Below are 25556 nucleotides of genomic sequence, written 5' to 3'. Positions count from 1 at the left end.
GACCCCCCCCTCTGGGCCCAACCAGGTCTCTGTAATGCCCATAAGGTCCGCGGACTCCCCCTGAATAAGATTGCAAATCAGGGGAGCTTTATTGACCACGGACCGGGCATTACATAACATCAACCGAAGATCCAAGCTCTGAGGATCATGGCCGGAGGAACGGGTAGGGACTGAGGGGCCGGAGCACGTGATCGCTTTAAGACATCGCGCACGTGCTCCCAACACTCGATACGCCCCCCCCCTCCGCCATATCTGCCTCTCCCACTTACCGTACAGATTGAACAACCCTCTAGTCCTGGAACAAGACCCTCCCCCCCTGCCTTCAGACCAGATGTAGAAGTGCCGCGAACAAGCACAGGGGCTGGATCCCTCCCCGACGGGTTAATCCCCCCACCCGTCGTATCCCTCCCTCCCCTTAAAAAACCCCTTTTTTGAATGAATGATAAAGTGACAACTATCTCTATGCAAATGAAGTTCATCTGCCTATCTCATTGTCTCTAAATCTGAAATGGAAAACAATATTTTGGTGGTGTGGATCCTGCTAAGTTTCTATACTATTAATAGCTTGGATTAAATTGTCATATGTAGTTTTTTTACACTTTTTATTTTGAATATGTTACTTTTGTAAAATGTGTTTTTTATGGTTTGAATGGCTTTTATTTTGAATTATTTTGATATTATAGTTATCTGATATTTGTTATTTTTTGTATTCTTTTTTGTATTTTCTTGTTTTGACCAGAGTCACATATGGGCAGCTATATAAATTGAACAAATAAATAGTTTTTAATGAATATATTGAAAAATATTTACTGAGAAAGAAATTTGTGAAATACAAAATTGTTTAAATTACTTTTTAAACTAATTAACTATTTTCCAGTAACCTTCTTATATTCACTATTTATTGAAGTGAAGTGCAACAGCTAAATGCAGCAAATACAGATAATTTATAGAAGATTTTTTTATTTGTAATTCATGATTTGAAGAGATGAACATTGCCAAATATGGACAATTTGCTTATAACTTCCTATTTTTTTGTTGTTTTACAGATGATTCTTTGGGACTGGGATTTAAAGCAATGGTATAAACCTCATCATCAGGTCAGTACATGTAAAATATAAAAAGAATTCTAACAGAAAAAAAATACCAAATTGATATTTGCCTTGTAAATAAAAATGTGCGTCAAATAATGTAGACTCTTTCTCAGGAAATCTAGGGAAATTTTATATAGGCAGTCAGTCATTCTCTTTTGTCATGAATAGTTTGAAGCACCGGCAAGTTCACCAAAACTTCCATAACACATATTCTACCTATATATATTCATAATATATTCATCCGGCCTCCTCTTAAAATTGAAATTGATGTCGCACTTCAGACCTAGGGCCCATTAGAGAAACCACCAAGCCTCTAGAACTTAGCAATTATTAGGAATTGTTACAGCTTCATTTAGCTTCTCCATTATATTTTCTGGTAGACTTGGGCACTGACTGGCTACACACTCACAATTGACATATTCAATGGGCCTAAGATAATCACCTTTTATTCCCCAGGGTGCAACCCTCAAAACATCATCCTTCTACTTGACCTGACAAATATGGAACAACCCTATGGAATAACCTGTTCCTGAGAGCTGAATGGTCCCTCCCCTGTTGTTTTTCCAGAAGCCAGGATATTTCTTCCTCCATGATTCTTCTCCTACTTCTGTTTTGTACATGGGAAATTTCCCCTTCCCCAATACTCTGACACCAGTGTATTCACATGAGTTCCTTAGAACTGGAACATTCTTAGAACTGGCTTAAATTAATTTATAATTGTGAAATTGATGCTTCCACTGAGATATCTCCATTTCGGGCCAGATATATAACAAGCACCCTTACCTATTGCTGGACATGTGTCTGGCTCTTTTATATTCCTCCTATTTTTTCCAGAAATTTGGAGCCTTTCAGCACCCTCTTGTGGATCAAGTGAATTGTGCTTAAATTGCGTATGAGTCCACTCTTAAGCATCCTTATCAGGAAGGCCAGCCATGTTAGATACTTTTATTTTTCCTGGTGTTGAGAAAAGGGATGAGTATTACGAAAATTTGGATACAAGAAAGCAAGGGTGAAAAGAATATGAAACCACCTCAAAGAGAAGGGGAAGAAGAAAAGGAGAAAGAGATAATGAAGTTGGCAAGTAGCAGTAGTTCCCTTGAGAGAAGTCAACACAGCTGCCTCTTCTTGCCTTGAAGAAAGTGGCAAAACATCCAATGACTGAGAAGGATGAGAGGAAAAGGTTTAGGGTTAATACCTTGGAGCATAGATAAATATAACCCACCACCACTATCACCACCAAAGTTTTGATTGCTTTCAATTGTGGAACGTCATTTGTATATTGTTTTATGCTAGTCTGCCATAAGTAACTAATCTCCTTTGGTTCTCTCTAAGAGCTTTCCAGGACAATGTCTGGAAGGTCAACATTTCCTGTAATACCTAAAGGGAAAACAGACATTAGATTACCTAAAGGGAAAACAGACATTATAATCCAGTGAAGTAGCATTATATATGGGCAAAACGAAGCAAGAATGGGATTTGTTGATTTTTCGTAATTAAGAATAATTTCAGAATAACTCTGAAAAAATGAATTTGTGCCTCAGAAAATGTAATGCAGAATAACCAATACGCTTCAGTATTACTTGTATAATGTTCATATTATATAACAACAAATACTTGCCTCTGTATCCTGTAAACTGTTTCAATTTTTAATGTTTAAAAAATCATTTTAATTAGAATGCCACACCCTTCCATTTAAATGCAGTAATCCTTGAGTTACGACAGTTCACGTAGCGACCATTTGAAGTTATGACATAATCCACCAAGTACTTATAACCCTGAAGTTACAAATGTTGCGGCACCATGGCAGTCATTCACACAAATGACCACAGAGGCACTGCAACATTCGCCCTGCCTATTCCCTCCTTCCCACTGGGTTTCCACAGGCACTGGGCGTGTGGAGACTCACCTTGTGACGATCTAGTGAGCTCTTGGTTCCTTTGCCTGCTTTGGTGCATTCGCGGAGAACAGAGGCCTAAAGTAGTGCGATATCAGTAGTGTGAGCTCTTGTGCTAGTGATCTCACATGATCTTGCACTACAGTAGTGTAGGCCTCTGTTCTCTGTGTACCGAGGCCTGCACCAAATCCGCGGCAAAAGCTTTTTTCCATGGATTTTGTGCAGGTCTCTGTCTGCTGAGAACAGAGGCCTAAACTACTGTAGTGCGATATCAGTGTGCGAGATCTTGCACTAGAGTACTTTAGGCCTCTGTTCTCAGCGAACCGAGGCCTGCACCACATCTAGCCCAAGAGCATTTGCAAGTTAATGAGACTTTGGGGCAAGCCTCCCATTGGCTTACAAATGCTTTTCATGCTGAGACTGGAAGCTTCTGTGGGCTGTTATCTCATGCGAGATTAGCAAATGCATGGGTGAAAGCAGGGAGTGATCACATTTGTTTTACGTGATTCACTCCAACATATCCTCAGGTTACGAATGTAATTGGCATGCTCCATTACATTCATAACTTGAGGACTACCTGTACAATTGAAAATAAAGATTTAAAAACATCTGGCAATATTGTGTCAAAAATGTATACTATTTCAAAAAGCCTAGAAATCTGCAAATATTTTCCCCAAATTGTAAATAAGTAGCAAAACTTCAAATATTTTTCTATTATCTTAATATTACAGTAAATTTCCACAATATTTACTTGTTAAAATACATTATGCATCACATTGTTGAATGTACCTTTACAGAATATCTGAGATGTATTTCCTATTTCTATAAAAAATATTGTACAAGATAAAAGCTCCTGTTATAAATAGCCAATATTCTTTTTCTCTATTATAGAATGCATGCAGTGGAACTGAAGTTGATCTTTCTGTACTAAATCAGACTCGCAACATAGTGTCTGATCTTCTGTCTGATCCAGTCCTTCCTCCACATGTGATTTCTTCTCTTCAAAGCATCAATAACTCACTAAGTGCTTTCTCAGGTTCATGCAGGCCAAAGATTAACCTGTTTACTCCCTTTCCGGGGTTTTATTCTTGTCCAGAAATGGAAGACTCACCTGAAAGAGGAGACTGTAAGCTGCACAAGGTTAAAATATTATCATTGTAATCAATACGTAGCATGTACATAACATATTTAAATATCTTCCAATGGAATAAAGTACTTGGTGCTTAAAGTGTTCCTGAATTCCTCTTCTTCTCTTCCCTTAATTTTCACATTATTTCAGTAGAATTTAATCAATAATAAGGAGAAAAGGGATTCCAGCAGCAAATTCCTTACTTATGCTACTCATCACTTACCTTGTTAACACCTTTTTCCTTTAAAGAATGGAGACTGTTACTAGACATTAGTGACCTGATATTAAAAGAGACTAGATTGACATCCTGGAAGAAGGAGAAATATTGGAAGAAAATATTATGAAAAGCTGCAAATAGGTTACTTAAACATGAATTCTGAATTTTAATAAACAAAGAAATGATACAAGTATGACAGGAGAGGCTAGTAGGAAAAAAAGCTAATTTTATGTGCTTTAAAAGCTATTATACTGAAAGCAAAATTGTGAACAATTTCAATTTCAATAATGAAAAAAATGACCGTAGAAGAAGCCAAAGTGGCCGTACAAAAAATAAAAGGATGATCTAAATGGAAAAAAATGGCAGATCATGAAAGAAAAGTAAATTGGTCAGTTTAGAATTTTAGAAGGATGAAGGTCAGAATGAGGTAGTCAAGGAATGTTAAAAAAACCCAGCAATATAAACTTCTTCAGGAATTTTTAAACAGAAGATAAAATAAACCTATTGCTTAATGAAAATAGCAAAATGCTTATAGGTAATGAAAAGCAGAATTGCTTAATTCTGCCTAGAGCTCTGATGATGTTACCTAGTTTGGGTAATGAAATGTCTGTAAGAAAACAAGCAAACTCACAGAGCACCAAGGACCCCTCATGTCATCCCCAAGCTACAAATATTCTCCTGAACTTGCTGAACTCCTATTATTTGCAGTCAAACTGATAACTTTCCACTCTTACTAAAGTCTTCGTTTAAAGTTAAACTGCCTAAGAAATCAACTTTCTGTTATCATACCAGGCCTTCCAATCAATGATGGAGACAATGTTGTCTCAAGTAAAAAATTAATATATTTGTATAAATGCAATCCTCTGTGGTGCTTATGGCAGAAAAATAAATAGATAAAGAGAACTGATAATGTGGTAGTCAAACTTTTTAAAGATAAAGTTGTTTACAGTTTAATTACTTTAGCTATTATATATCTAGCTGATTTAGAATAGAATAGAATAGAATAGAATAGAATAGAATAGAATAGAATTTTTTATTGGCCAAGTGTGATTGGACACACAAGGAATTTGTCTTGGTGCATATGCTCTCAGTGTACATAAAAGAAAAGATACGTTCATCAAGGTACAACATTTACAACACAATTGATGGTCAATATATCAATATAAATAATAAGGATTGCTTATTTGGAAAGTAAAAGAAGGTAGAAGAGGGAAGAAGGTTAAAAAGGGGGGTGGTGACTGGGCAGGCCCGACTAATTGTATATAACTGTACATTGGATGAATTATTTGATAAGATTGTAAAAATAAAACTTTTTTTATAAAAAAAATAAAAATAAAAATAAATAATAAGGATTGCCAGCAACGAGTTATAGTCATACAGTCATAAATGGAAAGAGATTGGTGATGGGAACTATGAGAAGATTAATAGTAGTGCAGATTCAGTAAATAGTTTGACAGTGTTGATGGAATTATTTGTTTAGCAGAGTGATGGCCTTCGGGAAAAAACTGTTCTTGTGTCTAGTTGTTCTGGTGTGCAGTGCTCTATAGCGTCGTTTTGAGGGTAGGAGTTGAAACAGTTTATGTCCAGGATGCGAGGGGTCTATAAATATTTTCACGGCCCTCTTCTTGATTCGTGCAGTATACAGGTCCTCAATGGAAGGCAGGTTGGTAGCAATTATTTTTTCTGCAGTTCTAATTATCCTCTGAAGTCTGTGTTTTTCTTGTTGGGTTGCAGAACCGAACCAGACAGTTATAGAGGTGCAAATGACAGACTCAATAATTCCTCTGTAGAACTGAATCAGCAGCTCCTTGGGCAGTTTGAGCTTACTGAGTTGGCGCAGAAAGAACATTATTTGTTGTCCTTTTTTAATGATGTTTTTGATGTTAGCTGCCCATTTTAGATCTTGCGATATGATAGAACCTAGAAATTTGAAGGTTTCTACTGTTGATACTGTGTTGTCTAGTATTGTGAGAGGTGGAAGTATGGAAGGGTTTCTCCTAAAGTCTACCACCATTTCTACGGTTTTGAGTGTGTTCAGTTCCAGATTGTTTTGGTTGCACCACAAGGCTAGTCGTTTGACCTCTCGTCTATATGCGGATTCGTCATTGTCTCGAATGAGACCAATCACTGTTGTGTCATCTGCGAACTTCAGTAGCTTAACAGATGGATCATTGGAGATGCAGTCATTGGTATACAGAGAGAAGAGAAGTGGGGAGGGCACACAGCCTTTGGGGGGCCCCTGTGCTAATTGTACAGGTATTTGATGTGATCTTGTTTAGCTTCACCTGCTGCTTCCTGTTTGTTAGGAAGCTTGTGATCCACTTACAAGTCTGTTCCGGTACCTGTAGCTGGTTTAGCTTAGTTAGAAGAATGTCTGGAATGATGGTATTGAATGCTGAACTAAAGTCTACAAAAAGGACCCTTGCATAGGTCTTTGGAGACTCAAGATGTTGTAGGATGTAGTGCAGAGCCATATTAACAGCATCATCTGTTGATCTATTTGCTCGGTATGCAAATTGCAAGGGGTCTAACAGTGGATCCGTGATGGTTTTCAAGTAGGAAAGCACTAGCCTTTCAAAGGTTTTCATGACTACAGATGTTAAAGCAACTGGTCTGTAAATAATATTAAATATATTAATATTAATATTAAATAATATTAATATTAAATAATGCTAATATCTCTGTGCTTCTGAGAACAACAAAGCATGATTTAAAATGGATTTATTTTGTGGGGAAAAAGTATAATTTTTCTTAACTTGTTCTTAATTAGGTACTGAGCAGCCGAAATAGTTTACCAACACCACAGTTAAGGCGAAGTTTAGGAAGCTTGCTGCCTATTGATCCAACTTCTAGATGGGAACGTAATAATGGCAAAAGGTCGCACCATGAATATAATCTTTCAAGGTTAGCATATTACCAATGTAGATTTCATAGTATTTTTTTACCTACAGTAGAAAATATTCAGACATAAGTATTGTATTGAATTGAATTGAATCAATATTGTACAATATAGTTCTCAAATGCTATAGTGTAAAATATATGTAATTAAATTCATTATTTCATTCATCCAAGATGTTTAAAGTATGGTGTTTTAGGCAGTAATTAATAGCAAACACTAATTCTGAACATCAAGAGTTAAGAAATGAAATTGCAACTAATGATAAGTCATTTCTGTATGATATTTATTAGATAATGAGATAAAAAACAGGAATCTAGCACCACTTGAAAGCATTTAGTCAGCTTCTTTTATTCTAGTTTAGGTGATAATTCTTAGAAATAATATAAAAGGAATGAATGCCATCAGGTTGCCTAAAGTCAACTGGTTATTATAAAATTTCAATATGTATAAATTAGATTGTTAATTTAATTCGTATTATATTTAACACACACACACACACACACACACACACACACACACACACACACACACACATATATATATATATATATATATATATATATATATATATATATATAATTATTCAATAAGATAACTTTTTTCCAAACAGACAAATGAATCATTAATAGAGAGATGTAGCTTAAATTATTCAATTTTATATACGATCTAAAATATATGAAAAATACATTGAAAGTTCTCTCTCTATCTAGACAACAAAACACCAGGCTTCAAAAATCTTCTGAGTTCTGACCATACCTAAATGCTTCAAAAGTACGTTAAACATTTTAAACAGCAGATGGCATAGTTTTACAACATCGCTGCTATTTTTCTATTCATTTTTAAAGTGAAAGAGTTTCCTCAACTCTTAAGTATTCTTTTTTAATAGCAGCCCAAGATAGATTCTGATAAAAAATACATGCTCGGTGAACTTTAGTACTAAATTGGCACTTCTAGGGTTACACATTAATGTTATTAATGTTATAAGAAATAGATTGCATTAGTTAATGGGCACAGAGTTGCACAGTGCACAAGTTAATAAATAAAATCTCCTAGTTAAACACATTGTCTGGAGAGCATTTGAAATTTGGACTATTCTTTTTAATAGGAAACAATCTGTTTAAATTTATTAATGAAATACTTAATAGTTCAGGATTTCTAAACTCTTCATATATGTTTCTCGTTTAAAATTAGCTACATCTAAAAACTTTTTCTTTAAGAATTACATGAGTGAAGACAACAAGAACAGAAATGCTGTTTCTATCCATTTTTCTGCAGTCATTATTCATCAAAAATATTTCTTTGTTAATAGGCAACAGCAAAAGATAAATCAGTATTGTTTAAAGCTGTAACCTCTACTTTCAATCAATTATATTATAAATTTTTAAAATAATCAATATATAATCACTGCGCAGAGCCTCTCTCACCACCCAGAAACCCTCTTATGAGGGAGATGGGCAGCTTAGAAAATACAAACAAACAAATAAATGGTGTTTTTGCCTCCCGAGCAATGAACTTAGAATTAAGAAAAGTGCTATACAGATAGTCCTTATTTAGCAACTGTCTCGTTTAGCTGCTGTTTGTAGTTATCACAGTGATGGAAAAGAAACTTTACAGCTAATCCTTGCATTTACAATTTCTGCAGGTCAGTAAACAAAGGAAAGCTGAAATAAGATCATAAGCATAGTTATGGTTTCACTTTGCTTTGCTTAATGACCAAGTTACTGGTCCTGATTGAGGTCACTAAACAAGGATTACCTGCAAATATTTGAGGTGATGGTCCTCTGTCTCTTTTAAATTATATTGTGCATTGTAAATTTTATGTTTGCTTTGTAGATAAAGCATTGCAATATTTAAAAAAAGTATCACAGACTGAAAGAGCATGACCTGCTTTTAAATTCCCTCAACAGAGCTGTGTCTTCAGCATGTGGTTACCTTTTATTAGCTATTGATAATAGTGCATAGTTGCTAGGGAGCATGAAAAGTATATTCTCTTGTACCTATGTCCCATGTTTGGGCTTCTCGCAAGAGCTTGCTGGAGTAATTAGGCCTATGGTCTGATACAGTACAACTCTTTTTATTATGTTTCCAAAATATATTATGTTTCTATGCTATATTTTATAGCACTTAACTGCATTTCTGTGTGTTTAACCTTTACTATATCTGTTAGTATATAATTATGTAGCTGTGCCTGGAGAACTTTATGAATAAGGTGCACTTATAATAATTATTATATTGCTGTGTTGTTCTGATGACTTGCATGAAATGGCAGTAATAATCAGGAAAAATAACTGTCCCCAAAAGACCACATCTGCACCTTCTTATCATGTAATATTTTGGAATGGTGGCCAAAATGAAAAGACTATTTATTTTTTTAAAAAATTCAAAATGTGATGTATTATACCACAAATGAGTTACAACTGAATTAGACTAAAGTAGGTTTTATATTAATTCAGTTTGTCCCAGTGAGGTGAGAGACTCAAGGATGGATTAGTGAATTCTCCTGTCTTCCTTAGAGTGTTAGGCAGTTGCAGTACTGCCATATTTTGTAAGAGTAATTTAATTTGTACACACCTCTAAATAGGTCCCAAATAAAGTCACACTGAAAAATATACCAAACAAATATGGCAAAAAAAAATCAATTTATATTAATTGGTGTGGTGCTAGTACGGGTGATAATGGTCATACTTTCTACTCACAATTTTAATGTTGTTATCTGGATGAATCCCTAGTGGAGCCTCTCCACCCAAGTTCAACAAAGGACTAATGAGCTTAATGAGATTTTATCTGAGACAGTTGACCACATACCTGGACCTTTGCATTTTAAATAGCGTGTTAATTGGCAATTAACAGCTAAGTTGAGAATAGAAAGAAGGTCAGTTGGTGATTATTGGATCACTTCTCCCAAAATTTCTACTTTATCTTTTAAAGTTAGAGGTAGTAGCACATCTAGAGAGTTGGCATCATATTAGCTCCAATAATGTATAATGGGTTGGTGGAAACTGAGGCAAGATATGCACTGAATTTAGGAGTCATTAAACACTAATATGTGATTAAGGTGGAATGAAAGAAATGCTAATGCTATAATTCAAATGACTCAAAAGTCACAAGATGTTATAGAAATTACTGAGATTTAACTATCTATTGACCACAGGACTGCCACATAGATTTGTACAATAACCAGCAAATTTTATTTTATCTGGCATTAGATAAGAGCCCTGGTGACACAGTAATTAGAATGCAGTGCTGCATGTTATCTCTGTTCACAGTCTAGAGTAGGGGTATCAAGCTTGTGGCCCATGGGCCAGATGCGTCACACGCTGGCCATGCCGACCCCGTTTTAGCAAAGGGGAAAAAGTCACAATACGTCACATGATGACAACGTGACGACACAAGTTTGAGACCCCTGGTCTAGAGTTCAATCCTGACATGCTTAAGGTTGACTCCGCCTTCCATCCTTCCAAGATCGGTAAAATGAGGAGCCAGGCTGCTGTTGACTATAAACCTCTCAGAGAGTGCTGTAAATCACTATGGAGTGATACATAAGTTTAAGTAATATTTCTATTAGGAGAAAGGGACAGATTCTGTCTGGCCTCAAATCACTATATAAATTAATTCTTAGGCAGAAAAAGTAGAGAGCTATAATAGATGCCTGGCCCCAGCTCATCCTTTTAGTCAGACAAAATTACTGTCTTTTTTGGGGTGTGTGTGGATTAATTGATAGTCTGGTCAATTTGATCCTTCAAGAGAAGGAGAGCTTTAGGTTAATCTCAATAGTGAAAATGTTTATCCTGACTTCAGCACTCTGGATAGCTGACTCCAATTACTTAGCAGAAAGTCTAACCAGAATCAGTTAAGACTGGGAAGATGCCAGATAATGAACTTGTCTTACCTGAAATAATTAAAGGGAACTGTAACTGGTAGGCCTCCTCGTTGACATTTCTGTTTATATTGATTGATTGAACAGAGAAGATTCCTAAGAAGTGGAATGGAGGTAACCGTAGGTGCCCAAAAATAATATTGAAGGCCTAGCTAATTATAGACCTATCAGTCTACTAAATGTTATAAACAAATTATGTTCAAAGCATCTGAGTAATAAACTCCAGATTTGGATGGAATCTGAATAAATTTTACAGGACACACACACACACACACACACACACACACACACACACACACACACACACACCCTTACTGACCATTAGTTGATTCCTTTTAGCAATAAAGCAGTTAATTTGAACTTTAATATGTGGACCTGGTCTTTTGCACCTGAGAATCATTCAGTGTTTTGTTTTAGGGTTCTTATTACTACTTTACTATTTTATTGCTATTTGTTTTATTTTACTATCTTTACTATTCAATATTCCTGCCTTTGGCTGTAATCATTGATAGATGTCTTACACTTAATTGCAATTTTAAAATGTACTTTCCTGTATTTTAGTTTAGTAAAATAAGAGGAAAAAGATTTCTTCTTCTGTTTTTCAATTAGCCAAGGATCTTATCCAAATGGGCCTCTTGTTGGCACAAACCTGTTGACAATTCCAAAACAAAGATCATCTTCAGTGACCTCAGCAAACAATACAGGTTCTAGACGAACCGGTAAGAATGTAACAATTATTTGTAAGTTGTCTATAGGGATGTCCATAGAATGATACAGTTTATTTTGAAAACAGAACACTTATGCAACTTAAAATTATATATTGCTTAGATTATTTTATTTTAATTAAAATATTTTGTTCCTTGCTCAAGTAATAAAATACATATTTTGCAGAATGATAAAGAATGTTTTTATTGTTCTGTTTGCTATCAAAGTTAAGGGTGTGAGTTGCTTATTGTGTAAGTAGCTAAAATAAAACGGCTGATGGGACCTATAGAATGCCCAACTGCTGGATTGAATTGGAGGGGTAGAAATCACTAGGAAAGGACAGTCCCTTAGGTAACCCATCCCTAGTAGTAAATAGTAAAGCTGATAACCAGCGAGTTCAATTGCCCCCAGAAACACACTGGGAACAAAACAGTGGTGTTACATGTGTGGCAGTAAAGATTCCCCTTTAATAAACATTATGCCAATTTTGCCTAAGTGAAATATGTTATAGATGTTTTATATTTTAGTAGTCGTTGGCTTATGACCACAACTGAACCCAAAATTCCCATTGCTAAGCAATGCAGTTGTTCAGTTGTTCCTCATTTTATGATCTCTGCAGTTGTTAAGTGAATTGTGAGGTTGTTAAGCAAATCCGGCTTCCTCCAGGACTTGAAGCGGCTGGGAATGTTACAAATAGTAATCACATGACTCCAGGACAGTGCAATTGCCATAAATACTTCCAGTTCAAAGCGCCCAAATTTTGATCACATAACCATGGGGATCCTGCAAAGATTGTTAATGTGAAAATGGTCATAAGTCATTTTTTTCAGTGCTGTTTTAACTTCAAATGGTCAGTAAGCGAATGGTTGCAAGTTGGGGACTACCTGTACTTGCAAATATTTACAAAGCAGTCCAGAGGTTAGTCCTTGAAGAGCAAGCTTTGCAGGCTGAAACTTTGTCAGCCTTTTAATATTTGAATAGTCTTTAAATCTTCAGTATAGTTCCAGTTCCTCCCTCTGCCCCTCTTTAACTGGGACATTCTGAAAGGCTATAGGATAAGAAATATCTGCGTGTGAATCCATAGATAATCAATGAAGAATTAATATAAGTAACCAGATACAGTTCAAAAATTTCAGCCCTCGATTGTCTTCAGAGATAACAAGTGCTGTAGGCAGTGGTGGGATTCAGCCAGTTCGCACCACTTCGGGAGAACCGGTTGTTAACTTTCTGAACAGTTTAGCAAACTGGTTGTTGGAAGAAATCATTAGGGCAGAGAACCGGTTGTTAAATTACTTGAATCCCACCACTGGCTGTTGGATACACATCATTCTCACATTGTGTGCATGTGTGTGTGTTTATGCATATGTATGGTGCTGGCTGGTATTAATAAAAATACAAGTATGAATTAACATATGAAGCAAGTTCTAACAATAATGTATAAGTAGAACTACATTTTTTTGCAAAATAACTCATAATTCTTAATAGATCTGGGATACTCTTGTGGAAAATTAAATTAAAACTGGTTAATGAAAAGTTCACTACATGAAAAATATAAAAGCAGAAATCACAATATATCAGTAGCTAGAATTTTTTTAATATTTAGGTAGTTTATGGAGAGAATGCCTTTCTGAAAATAAATATCTTGACTCAGTAGAAATATACCAACAAAGAGGTTTCAAACAACCTTTCAAGACAGAGAGTTCCAGATTTTACCTGGAACCTGAGAACATCTGTTGAACCAGTGCTATTCTTCTAATATTTTATTTCTTTGGATTCTCTTTCATCTCCCTTTTAGGAATTTCTCAGAATTTAAGTCCTGGCATTTCACCCAGTAATGGATTTCTTTCCAGTGGGTACCACCGATCACCTGCAGAATTTCCCGATACAACTGATTTCTTTACTAAACCTAGTATTAATGTACATAAATCTCTGGGAAGCCCATTTAATTTTTCAGATTGTCAACAGCAATTTAGAACATCTTCATGTTATACCTGTAATAGGTAATGATCTATTTTTGTTTAAGCATTAGCATGTATAATATCTTTATTTGATAGAGTGGGTCACCGTAGGGTGTGTGTCCCCCACTACTTTTTAAAATTAAATAATAACTTGTTATGGTATGCAGTTTCAATATTTTTTTAAAAAAATATTGGCTTATACAATATTGGCTGCTTTTATTTGAACTTAAATAAGCTTTCTCTAATGATGATCTTTTTCTGTTGGCATCAGCCTTTATTTTTTTATACATTTCTCTCTTCTCCAATATCCTAAAAATGTGTGAGACAGTACCAGATAAAGAAATTATCTAAAAATATTTGGTTCTCTATGTTCCCTTGTCTTAAGTGAAGCTAAAATGATATTGGTGGATGTCCAAATCGGAGTTACAGTAGTGATAGTCTTACAAAGTTTTAATATCTCTTCATTGCTGCAATATTTAAGAAAAAATACATTCAGAAAAATGTGAATACAAATTGAAAATGACATTTCTGGTTTTTTTTAATCATCCATAAGTTGCAGACGACAAGTATTCAACTCAGCTGCAAACTCATTATTTGAATCTGTAGCAGAATGTCAAAGTCAAAAATCAGGTAGGATTATGGTCCATGTGAATATTTAACATCCTTTGTTTCAGTAATAACTATTTATTTGAGAAAATGAATTTATGAAAAACACTTCAGGTGATTCACATTTATGAATTTCAGTCTCAGCTACAGTGTTTTCCATCCAGAACTGTGTGAAGTGGAAAACGAGCAGAGTTTGCTTGTATAGAAAATGGGAATTTTAAATGTTTTCCCCATCCTCCACTCCCCAAAACATAGTAGTGAAATGTTGGTCTTGCAAACACACTAGAAGATGAAGAATTATTTAGTTATTATTTTTTAAATTAAAACTGAGAGGTATAAAGCATTGAACATAGTAACAAGAAAAGAAACATAGTGACAGATAAAATCCCACAAGGGGCTTAATACCTATCCTAATTCAAGGCTTGGGAAACCAGCCAAACTTTCAGCAATTTCTTAAAATCATCAGGGTGGGAGCCATATGGATCTGAAATGCTATTTTTAAAATATTTTACTAAAATACTTTATTTTAGTATTTATTTAAAACTAATATTTTAGTATTTATTTAAAACTTTTGAATATTTTGTTTTAAAATTCTTAGAGCAATCTATAGTAATTACAATGTTTTCAAATGTTAGTATGTTTTATAAAGTCATCTAATGGGATTCAGTTTAGGAAATCATGTTTTTGAACAAATTTGTTCGATTAAATTACTAATATTATGTGCACTTGTTTAAGGTGAAGATGGAAACAGCGAAGTTTCAAAAATCCCCAACCATCTTGCAGAGAAACTGCACAGTGAATTGGGAGAAACAAAAAATCCCTGTTGTCAAATGGATCAAACTAAGAATTTTCAGTCTGATGCAAGTATATTATTTCAGGCATACCTTGATAGTTTAATCTCTGGTTTTAATAAGATGTTTGATATTTTATTGTAAAAAAAACTACTTCTATACTTTACCTATATTGAATTTTATTTTCTTTGGTTTTTGTTTGAATAGATCTTGAGGTTTTCAAAATATCAGAATCAAAAGAAGATGCAGTAAATGCATACAAAAATATTAAAACATATTTACATATTTCCTTGCCTTACATATTATTTTATTTATTTATTTTTTATTTATTTTGTCACAATGGTATATATAAGCATAAGCATGAAATAACTATACAACATATAAGCATATATGTAAGTATAAGCATGAAATAATTATACGAGTTGGATACGATCAAGGGGAACATTAGGACAGGAACGGTAGGAATGCTGGTGCTCTTATGCACTGCCCTTAAAGACCTCTTAGGAATGGGGTGAGGTCAATAGCAGATAGTCTTTGGTTAAAGCTAAGGGGATTTTGGGAAGAGACCACAGAGTCAGGTAGTACATTCCAGGCATTAATACCTCTGCCTCACATTATAACTGCAATGACATTCTGACTCTCTGAGCATCTTTGCTTTTCCACAAAGAAACCCAGTGTCCTGATATAATTGTCTTGGATGGTATATGGTGGTGGGTGGTGGGTTTTTGCAGATTGTTAGTGATTCCAAATGCTGAATTATAAGTGCTGCTAACAAAAAAGATCCACTTACATCTGTACCAATTGTTTCAGCAAAGCCAAAATTGAGATTTACAGTACATACATACATGCATGCATGTATACATGCTTATATACATATTGATTTTAAATTGGGAGAAGAAAGTACCTCAGATTGTGAATCTTAAAAAAATAATGCTATGAAGACTGAACATATTTTTTGAACTAAAATATGTCAGAATATGCTGCATATTTATTTACAGTAATAACATCAGAACAGTCAAATAATCTTAATTTATATTAAGAATCAAATACATGCAAATGTCCCTTTACTTTGTGTAACCATAATAGTACCTAGTTGAATTCTGATTAACCGAGCTTGATTTTATGATAACATCTTTTGTTATCAACTTCCTGTTCTTATTTAGTCTTACTATTTTTTCTGTCACAGACTGAGGAGAATTCTTCTTCAGAAAAGATGTTAATAGAAAACCATAATACATTAATGGAGGAAATGAACAGCTGGAATTTTCAAATATTTGATCTTGTTCAAAAAATGGGAGATAAATCTAGAAGAATCCTTAGTCAGGTTTGTTGCTACTGTAGAAATTCTGTTTATTTTATTTGAATATTTCTAACCGTACACATATGAACATTTTGAAAGCTGTTCTCTTTGTATAAATACTTACAGACATTGATATAAATAAGTGGCACATTTGCAAACAAACGTATCTGTTTTCCAGACTGAACCATGTTTTTCCTCAAATAGCTCCATGTGAATGAGAGGAAGTGAGAATAGATAAGAATAAAAGAAGCTGTTGAAAACTGCTGTTATCATAGGGTAGAAATGACTGTACTTACAGCTGGTCTTATAAATCTTTCTGCTTTTTCTGCTGTATATGTTTTATGTGTATTTAGAGAGAATAATTAATGTATATACTTATGGATCAGTTGATTTTGTAAATCAATTAAGTTAATTAATCAAGAATATTTTATCTGAGATATATCTAACATTTGCTCTTTTTGTATGTAAATACGCATATCCATATATATGTGACGTACAGATTTAAAAGGTAGGAAGAAAATCTCAAGGATTGGTTAGCAAATTTTTGTTATATTTGCATTAAATATTAATTAGATTGTGACAAAAACCATTAATAGTTTCAATGCTATAATTTAAGATGATTCTTTACCCTCTGTTAAGCCCCATTTCTACGCCCTTCTCATTACATATTCTTTAGGCTGAGGTGGACTGCCAGAAAGAGGCACAGGGGAGAAAACAAACATCCATTCTCAAAGAATCTTTAAAAAATGAAATGGTTTTCATAGTGTTTTCATATGTGTCTTTTTGTGTTTAGGTTGCATTTACATTGTTTCAAGACACTGGTTTATTTGAAATTTTCAAAATTCCAATTCAGCATTTCATGAACTACTTTCAAGCACTAGAAAATGGTTATCGAGACATTCCCTGTGAGTAATAGACAAAATTAGGCTAATCTGAGACTTCCATTGAGTTTTATTAGATTATATTTGTAAGGAACTATTATTGTAACTTAGTAGTATAATATTTCTATTTCTTTTATTTTTTCTTAATCTTACTAATTATGTAATAAGCATAGATTTTTAAAAATAAGAAGGAAAACAGATAAAACCAAATATGTGTAAGGCTTTGCTGATCTAAAAGAAATATTAAGGAGAGAAGGAATTAAATTCTCATTGAGCCTAGCATCTGGAGTCTAGCTGAGTCATGGCAACTAGACTTCTTTTCTTTTTGGTTTGCAATATTTTTCTGCTTATCCAAGTAGCTTCTTCAGACTGATATGCAGCAAAACGTTTCAAGAAAATAAAAAAAAAGAAGTCCAGTTCCCATAACTTCTAGACAATTCTACCTGGATGAATCTTCATTGACACATTGAGCCTAGTGAAAAATCGTATTGAATCCCTGTGCAATTAAACCATGGATTTGAAATTCTGGTAGTCTATTAACTGATGAAGAACTGGCATGCAAATAGTTTAAGGCTAGGGGGGAATACAGCTATCATCTATAAGGCCCTTTTTTATGAATTAGAATTGTGTCTTTGCCTCTGTCTTGTGTTTCTTTGGATTATTGAGTCTTTATATGTAATGGTAAGTTTACATTTAATAAAAACTGCATTATTTTTTTAGATCACAATCGAATACATGCAACAGATGTTCTGCATGCTGTATGGTATCTTACAACGAGACCAATTCCCGGATTTCAGCAAATAGACAGGGGTAAGTCTGTAGTGTTATTCCACAAGGAGACTGTGATAGAGTAAAACGAATAAAACCTGAAGTAAATATACACTTGTCTGAAGATTGCCTGCTTGAAACTAAATTTAGTGGCATTTATAAAGAATCAGATTTTAGGAAACTGATTGGATAACTGCTGACAGACTTTACTTCTTAGCCAAGTAAACTGTTTTCATTTGGAACCCTTCTCCTGAATAAGGTCTATATTTTACTGCAGTGGTCAGCATGATTGGTCAGCATGTTTCCAGCAACTAAAATACATTAGAGTGATACTTCTTTATTTAATTATTAAAGTAAACGCCTCAGACTAAAAATACTTGAAGTCTTTAATGTAATTAGAGCTTTTTAAAATTATTCCACCGGAAAAATGAAATAGTATTCAACATCCTGTTTCAATTAATTTATACCTCTTTAGTACATTCTGTTATTTTTAGCATCGTGTGAATTGAATGAATTCTTCAATATTATGTAAAGCGAACTGTGATGCTAAGGTGTATATTTTTTAATTTATATCCCTTGTGCCTTCTCCCATTAATGCTGGGAAGTTTGTCTCACTAACTCAAAGGTTGGTGTAATTTACAGGACCTTTAAGAAAAGCTCAGCAGAATCAAAATTTCTACTCTGATAGAGTCCTGATTGAGGAAATATTTAATTGGATCCAGCACAGTGAGATCTATAGATTGCTTGATATGCTGAAAATGTTTATAAAAATTCTGAATATTCTTAAAATGTTATTTTTATGATTATTATTTTGGATACAGAAAGTGATATTTCAGTGGGCCATGTTGCCTATGTTTCCTCCAAAAGCTGTCCTGTTGCAGATGAAAACTATGGATATTTAGCATTGAATATTCCAGCCTTAGAATTAATGGCTTTATATGTAGCAGCAGCAATGCATGATTTTGATCATCCTGGTCGGACAAACGCTTTTCTGGTAGCCACAAATGCTCCACAGGTAGGATCGTTTTCTGTATAATATGCTACCTAATTCAGCTATTAAAATTTAGCATTATCAGATTTCCAGCAATTCATTATTTTAAGTTTTATACTTGCAGAGCAGTATATTCAGCATCTGTTTAAAGTTATGATGGTACTGAATCAGAGAAACTTGACCAGTCCTTTAAGTTGTGGCCATTGCAACATTTCCAAAGTCATGTGATTGCAATTTAGGCACTTGGCAAATAGCTTGTAGTTATGACAGTTGTAGTGTCCCACCGTTACGTGATCACCATTTGGATCTTCCCTGCTAGCTTCCCACAAGCAAAGTCAATGGGGAAGCTAGCAGGAGGTCACACTGCCAGCCCAGAAATGCAGTTAAGCAGCTCAGGAAGAGATATGCTCTGCAGAAGGAGATGGTACAACAGCAGCGGTCCCAACTTTTCCCTGAGGAACAAGACCTCACACCCAATTATTTGTGGAACAGTGCCTCACTTGAGTTTCTGCATGATGGTTACCACTGTCGGTGTTCCAGAAAAAAACCTCCCACTCCAAATAAAAACTTGGAAGCAAGCATCTTTCAAAGTTCTACTTATTAGGATAGGTAAACTGGCACATCTGGGAAAACCCGAATCTGAGAGGTCCGGGTTTTGCCTCAGTAAATCAAAACCATTCCCTGAATCCACAGTCGATCACATGCTCCAATCACCATCTGTCCCATCTCGAGACACCACTCCAACCACTCCTTCTCCAGATGCAGGATCGGCCTGACCTTGACCAACAGAAAGAATGCTATTATATCTAAAGACAATCCCTCTACTTAATCCCCCCTCCTACTTTCCCACACATGAGAAAGTGGCTGCACGGAAGCTTCCAAAGCTGACAGCCACCCCTCCTCTCCTGCCATGGGCTTGCAATTGAATCCAACCTTAGATGGCCACATTCAGAGTGGGGAAACATCTTCCTCTGCATCCGTCCAAGTGTTGGTAATGCAAGCCAGCTTTGCCTTCTCATCTCTGATGAAATTGTAGATAAAGAGAAATTTATTACTGGCATTTAGCAGCTGCAGCTGGAGACCAAGGCCTCCAAGGGTCTGATAATCTAGTTTACAAAATGGGATAATGCATTTTGGGATAATGAATTTCAGAAGTTAATTATATGCAGTGTGAAGGGGTTTTGTGGCTGCTGCTATAGTAGTGGTTCTAAATCTCCTTCCCATCAACTTAATTGGATGGTTCCTGGTCCTACAGTTCTAAGAAAATAGGAAAATTTCTTCCTGTCCACTTTCTCCATGCTATGAGTGATTTTATATGCCCTCCTTCGATTACTTTTCCAACTTCAGCAGTCCTAGACAGTCTAGCTTTTCTTGTAGGAAATGCATTTGAATTTCCTAATCATTTTAATTTCAGTGTGGCAACCAGAAATGTACACAATATCTCAGAGATAGATGGATGTCCATTTTTGTAAGGGTACTGAATTATCACTTGTTTTATTTTCAGTCCCTTTCCTAATGGTTCCTATAATGAAATTTGCATTTTTCATAGCTTCTGCACGTTTTGGTGACATAGTAATAATCCCATGAACTGGCTAGTTAAAGGCAGCTCAGTTCGCATTATAGTATACATGAGGTTAAGGCTCTCCCTACAACGTGTATAACATTACATTCACTTGAACTAAACAATTTATTATTTAGCTGACCATCACCATATTTAATGAAATCATTCTGAAACTCTTTCTGGAAAGGTTTTTTTTTTTTAAATCAAGCTGATTAATGTGGCATCATCCACAAAATTGCCAGCATGCTGCTTACTTCTAAGTATATACGTACACTTTTGCGGTGATTATGCTTTAAATATAAAGCCTGTATCACTAATGATTCCCATGACAGTCAGGGTGTAATACTGATTTTAAGATGTTAGGAAGGGTACTTTGAAGTGCCGACAGACTGTTTTATCTTGGTCTGATCTGTGGAATTTCTCAGTTATCCAGGTCATTGTTTTCCTAAAGGTGCTTTTTCAGGAGGCAACTGGACTTTTTTGTTTTTTTAAAAAAGACGTTTCACTTCTTATCCAAGAAGCTTCTTCAGTTCTGATTGGCTGGTGGGGAATGGAAGGATTTAAATTCCGTGCAGACAGCTGGTCATTTGCATTTTTTAGTGAGTCATTGAGGCCATTTGGATGTTTATCTGTATCCTCACAGTCACCTGAGTAGTGCAAATGGGTTTGGAGCCTTCTTGGCTACAGGATGTTTTCTGCCCTTTGTCCCTTCACTGTTGAAGACAAGTGTAGGCTCTTGGGGATGAGTCTGTGTTGTCTACAACACAAACTGAAGTGCAAATAGTTCCTGTAGTCTGCAATTTTTTTCTGGAAATCTCTTTGTACTCCCATACCATTCAAAGAGTGTTCTCCAAAGTAAAAAACAAGAAACTTCAGTTGCCTCCTGAAAAAGCATCTTTGAGATCTCATTCTAATGTAAAACCAAAGCCTCAACAATTCTTATATTCAAGAATCTTTTGAAAACTATGAGTCTTTGGAACCATCCAGATTGGCCCTTTGGCCATACAAGGGCAGAATAGGCTTTACTGCATCAATCTCAGCAGGAAATAATCTGATCATTAAAATGTTTCAGATAATTTCTTTGGAGCCCAGGAGCAATCGAAATGAACTTTGTCCTGCTTTATGTTATCAAGTTAACTGTCACTGAAGTTTTGAAATCCTGATGTAATCTGATGGCAATATGTATTTTTTTAAAAAAAATATAGCCCTCTATCTTATGCAACATAACAATAGTCCCTGAGAGTGAGTTGGGTAGCCATATAAATTTCCTTCAATCAATCAATCAATCAACAAAAAACAGTAAAAAATCATAAAAGCTCCTGATGTCCTAAAGGCAACCCACACTCCACACATCCATAAAAACTTTACTGGGTTCCAACTCAGAGTTTGTGAGAAAAGTCAGATCTTCAAGGCTTATTAGAAGGCTAGGAGTGTAAGAGACCTGGCAGTTCTCATGGAAAAATATTCCAAATTTTACGACAAATATTGGTCCTTTTCCTCATATTTAATCCTTTATATCCATATTCATGATGATACCATACTGGGACATTCAGACTGCAAAGCAATTGTGCAGCAGGATGAGCAGTGACATTACTTGCACCCCCTCAGTGTGTCATTTGACCCCTTTATCCATCACTAGAGATAAAGCATCAAAGTTGCTTAGTGGGACAGCTATAATTATTACAGATTGTCCTGTCTCCACAATATAGTTACACACCTGATGGTGCATAACTGATACACCCATGATCATTGTGAATCGAATGCTAAGATAGTCAGATCACAGAAGAGGACTGTAGTTGTTTTAGCTCTTTTTTCACTCTATAATATTGTTCGGTTCTTCTCTTTTTTACCAAAAATTTGTGCTTTGAAGATTTGGCTTTAAGCTTCCCTCTCCTTGCTTCAGCTTTCCCTCTCTTTTCAAGAAGGTGGAGAAGAATGACTAAGTAGATGCTTCTATTGGTTTATTTAAACATGGTTTTTCCTTAAGACTAGGAAATTAAACTTAGTCTATGTTTGCTAGATCCAGCTCAGGTGGTGTTTTTATTTAGAGATGTATATCTAATTGCTTAGCATATTTCCCATAAACGCTTTATTCAATTTCTCATTGATAAAATAAATCGGTTATTATGGTTTTGTCAAAGGACACTCTTTAAAATACTTATACTAATTATTTTTCAGGCTGTGTTATACAATGATAGATCAGTTCTAGAAAATCATCATGCAGCCTCTGCATGGAGCCTCTTCTTATCACTACCTGAATACAATTTTCTGTCTAATCTTGACCATGTGCAGTTCAAACGATTTCGATTCTTAGTGATTGAAGCAATCCTTGCAACAGATCTCAAGAAACATTTTGATTTTCTTGCTGAATTTAATGCCAAGGTTTGTTGTTCTACTTAATATTATTTATTCATTATATTTATAGAAATGTATGGAAATATACAATATGTATGTATGTTACATAATTTAGGCAATATTGTATACTACTTATTTAAATATTTGCTTATTAATTTATGTTCTTTACAGCATATAAATAAAAGGTTTATAAATAAATGAAATATTCAGAACGAAGTTAAATTAATCCAACCAAAATATAACCAAATTGTTTCATACATACATGTAAATGTGCTTAATCTGCATAAAGACCAGTAAAATTCACATTTTAGCCATATATAAATAGGTTTTGGATGGCTTTTTAATGTGTTACATTAGGGCAAGTTGAAAAAGTAATTCCTTATCCAGCTTTCACATATTTTATTTGTTCCTGTACACTTTTACCTTGCATTAATAATCTCCTGAACATAGAACAATATAAAACCAGGAAGAAAAGTGTGGGGTAGAACAAGCCTCATGTAGGCTTGTAGGTTGTAGTGCAAGGTTGTAGTGCAAGAAGGGTTAGGATAGATAGCACAACAATTCTTCTGTGGTGATCTTCCCAGTCCATTGGTACTTCCTAGAATGGTGCAGGTAGCCTTTAATAATACACTTGCTGTAAAAAGGTTAAATTAGGTCCTTAGTTCTATGTTTTCAGAAATTTCTAAGTCAGTTTCCTTCTATAGTCAGCAAATTTTGGCTTCCGTTAAGACTGTGATGCCAACTACATTATCTCCCTCTACATGTTATTGCATGGTGCACTGTTACATGGCCTAGGTCATAGATTGCATATTTCACATTGTTATTTGGCGAATGATACTTTCCACTGGGAAAGAGCAGTTAGTTAGTTGAAGAGAGGGTACTTGTGAAATCATACAGTCCTGTCTTCTACACAAATTTCTAAGTATGGGAAATTTGTATTTAATTTGTATTTAACAACTCTTGGCTGTTATATACCAATCCACTTTGACATGCTAAATTCATAATTACTGATCAAATGTAATGGATTATAAATTTGTTCATCTCTCATAATAGAAACAAAGAATAAGGATAACTAAAAGGGAAAAAGCACAAGTTTATTGTGATTTTGCTTTTCTAATAATTAATTTAATCAGGCATATAAATTATAATCTAGAGACAGGATCAGCAGTGTTATCAGGGGGGATGAAATTCTGAAGTTACAAATAATGATAATGAAATCTTAATAATACCCATTTACCAAGCAGTTGTTTGGTGTGACAGATATTTATGCACTAGAGATTTGATTAAGATTTTTATTCTGAAAGAGCAGTTGGCCTCAATTCAATTAATCATCGGAAAGATGTTGAACCTCTTAAGAGATTCTTGCACAGACGAATTCTCTTCACAGGAATTGGCACTTTAATTATTTGTAAGCTACGTGGCATAGCAGTGATAATCTCCACTTGTTTTGGAGTAATCCAAATTCTAGACTGTTTAATATATTGCCCTATCTGGGAGCTGGTTTTTTCTTTTATTCTTTTATATACAATAGTGACTGGCTAATTTATTCTGCATAAAATGTGGTAAGCAAATAATATATATCACACTGGAAGATGTGCAGATATATAGATTCTTGATGTATGCATGATATCAGTGAATTCTGTAATAGGGTCATAGTAAGGAAAACACTGAGATCAGTTTCTTATTGTGATACTTTTGAGGAATTTTAGTTAATAACTATTAGCAGGATCTGTTTTGTAGTAGATTTTTCATGGTGCTAATTCATGTGTGTTTTATAATTATTTTAAGTTTAAGTTTTTAAGTGAGTTTTACAGTTTGAGAAATCTAATCTAAATCTTATTGTTAAAAGTCTATGATGAATCGGGGGAATCTTTGATTATATCATAGGATTTGTTTTTAAATGGTGGATTTAATAATTGCTCTGAGTGGAAGTTGGAAATTATGTATGTGTGTACATTGTAAAGTGTTCAGTTTATTCTTTCCATCAGGAAATGGAAATCTTGATCCAGTGCCTGGAGGTGCAAAGGATAGCTGGGAAGGATTCAGAATGAATTGTAGCAAGATGAAAGTGTTGTTTTTGTATAGGCCCTCTGCTAATAGGTTACTTTCATCTTTAGCTCTTGACAAGGTGGTACTCCATCAGGTTTTCCTAGAGTTGTGGCTTCTGCTAGAGCAGCAGGAATAGAAGGTCATGGCCAGAAGACACACCGGCCTGTTCCAGCTAGTGCACCAATTACAACTTTCTTTAGATCAAGAGGTGGTGTCTATTGTGAATCATGACCTTTCATCTCCCAGTTAGACTACTGTAATTTGCTTTACATGGGACTATTCTTGAATATTACTTGAAAGTTACAGCATGAATTAAACCTAATCCCTTACTTCCAGACTGATTGAAACCTGTACGTCAGAGTGATACCTGTACTGTGGAAAGTGTATTGTTGCTTTGAGTTCTGGGCCCATTTCAATATTTATTTATTTTATTTATTTTATTTTTATTTATTTATTTTGTCATGCACAACAATATATATAAGTA

At 34.8% G+C, this 25556-nt stretch overlaps 1 protein-coding gene across 2 annotated transcripts in view; it reads left to right on the top strand.

Moving 5' to 3' along the window:
* Positions 1–25556, top strand: part of PDE3B (phosphodiesterase 3B) — a 50741-nt gene that overhangs the window by 21581 nt on the left and 3604 nt on the right. The window contains exons 2-13 of one of the 2 annotated variants that reach the window (XM_058159203.1): positions 1047–1097; positions 3877–4125; positions 7102–7235; positions 11717–11826; positions 13608–13812; positions 14324–14400; positions 15112–15236; positions 16354–16491; positions 17261–17372; positions 18069–18158; positions 18938–19131; positions 22847–23050. In XM_058159203.1, the coding sequence (XP_058015186.1) occupies positions 1047–1097; positions 3877–4125; positions 7102–7235; positions 11717–11826; positions 13608–13812; positions 14324–14400; positions 15112–15236; positions 16354–16491; positions 17261–17372; positions 18069–18158; positions 18938–19131; positions 22847–23050 (1689 nt within the window). The remainder of the gene's footprint in view (positions 1–1046; positions 1098–3876; positions 4126–7101; positions 7236–11716; positions 11827–13607; positions 13813–14323; positions 14401–15111; positions 15237–16353; positions 16492–17260; positions 17373–18068; positions 18159–18937; positions 19132–22846; positions 23051–25556) is intronic. The other variant, XM_058159213.1, reaches the window with a different exon arrangement.

Source organism: Ahaetulla prasina, chromosome 1, assembly GCF_028640845.1.
Source record: "Ahaetulla prasina isolate Xishuangbanna chromosome 1, ASM2864084v1, whole genome shotgun sequence".
Classification (NCBI taxonomy): domain Eukaryota; kingdom Metazoa; phylum Chordata; class Lepidosauria; order Squamata; family Colubridae; genus Ahaetulla; species Ahaetulla prasina.
Note: the sequence above shows the minus strand (reverse complement) of the source record. Positions and strands in the feature narration are given on the sequence as shown.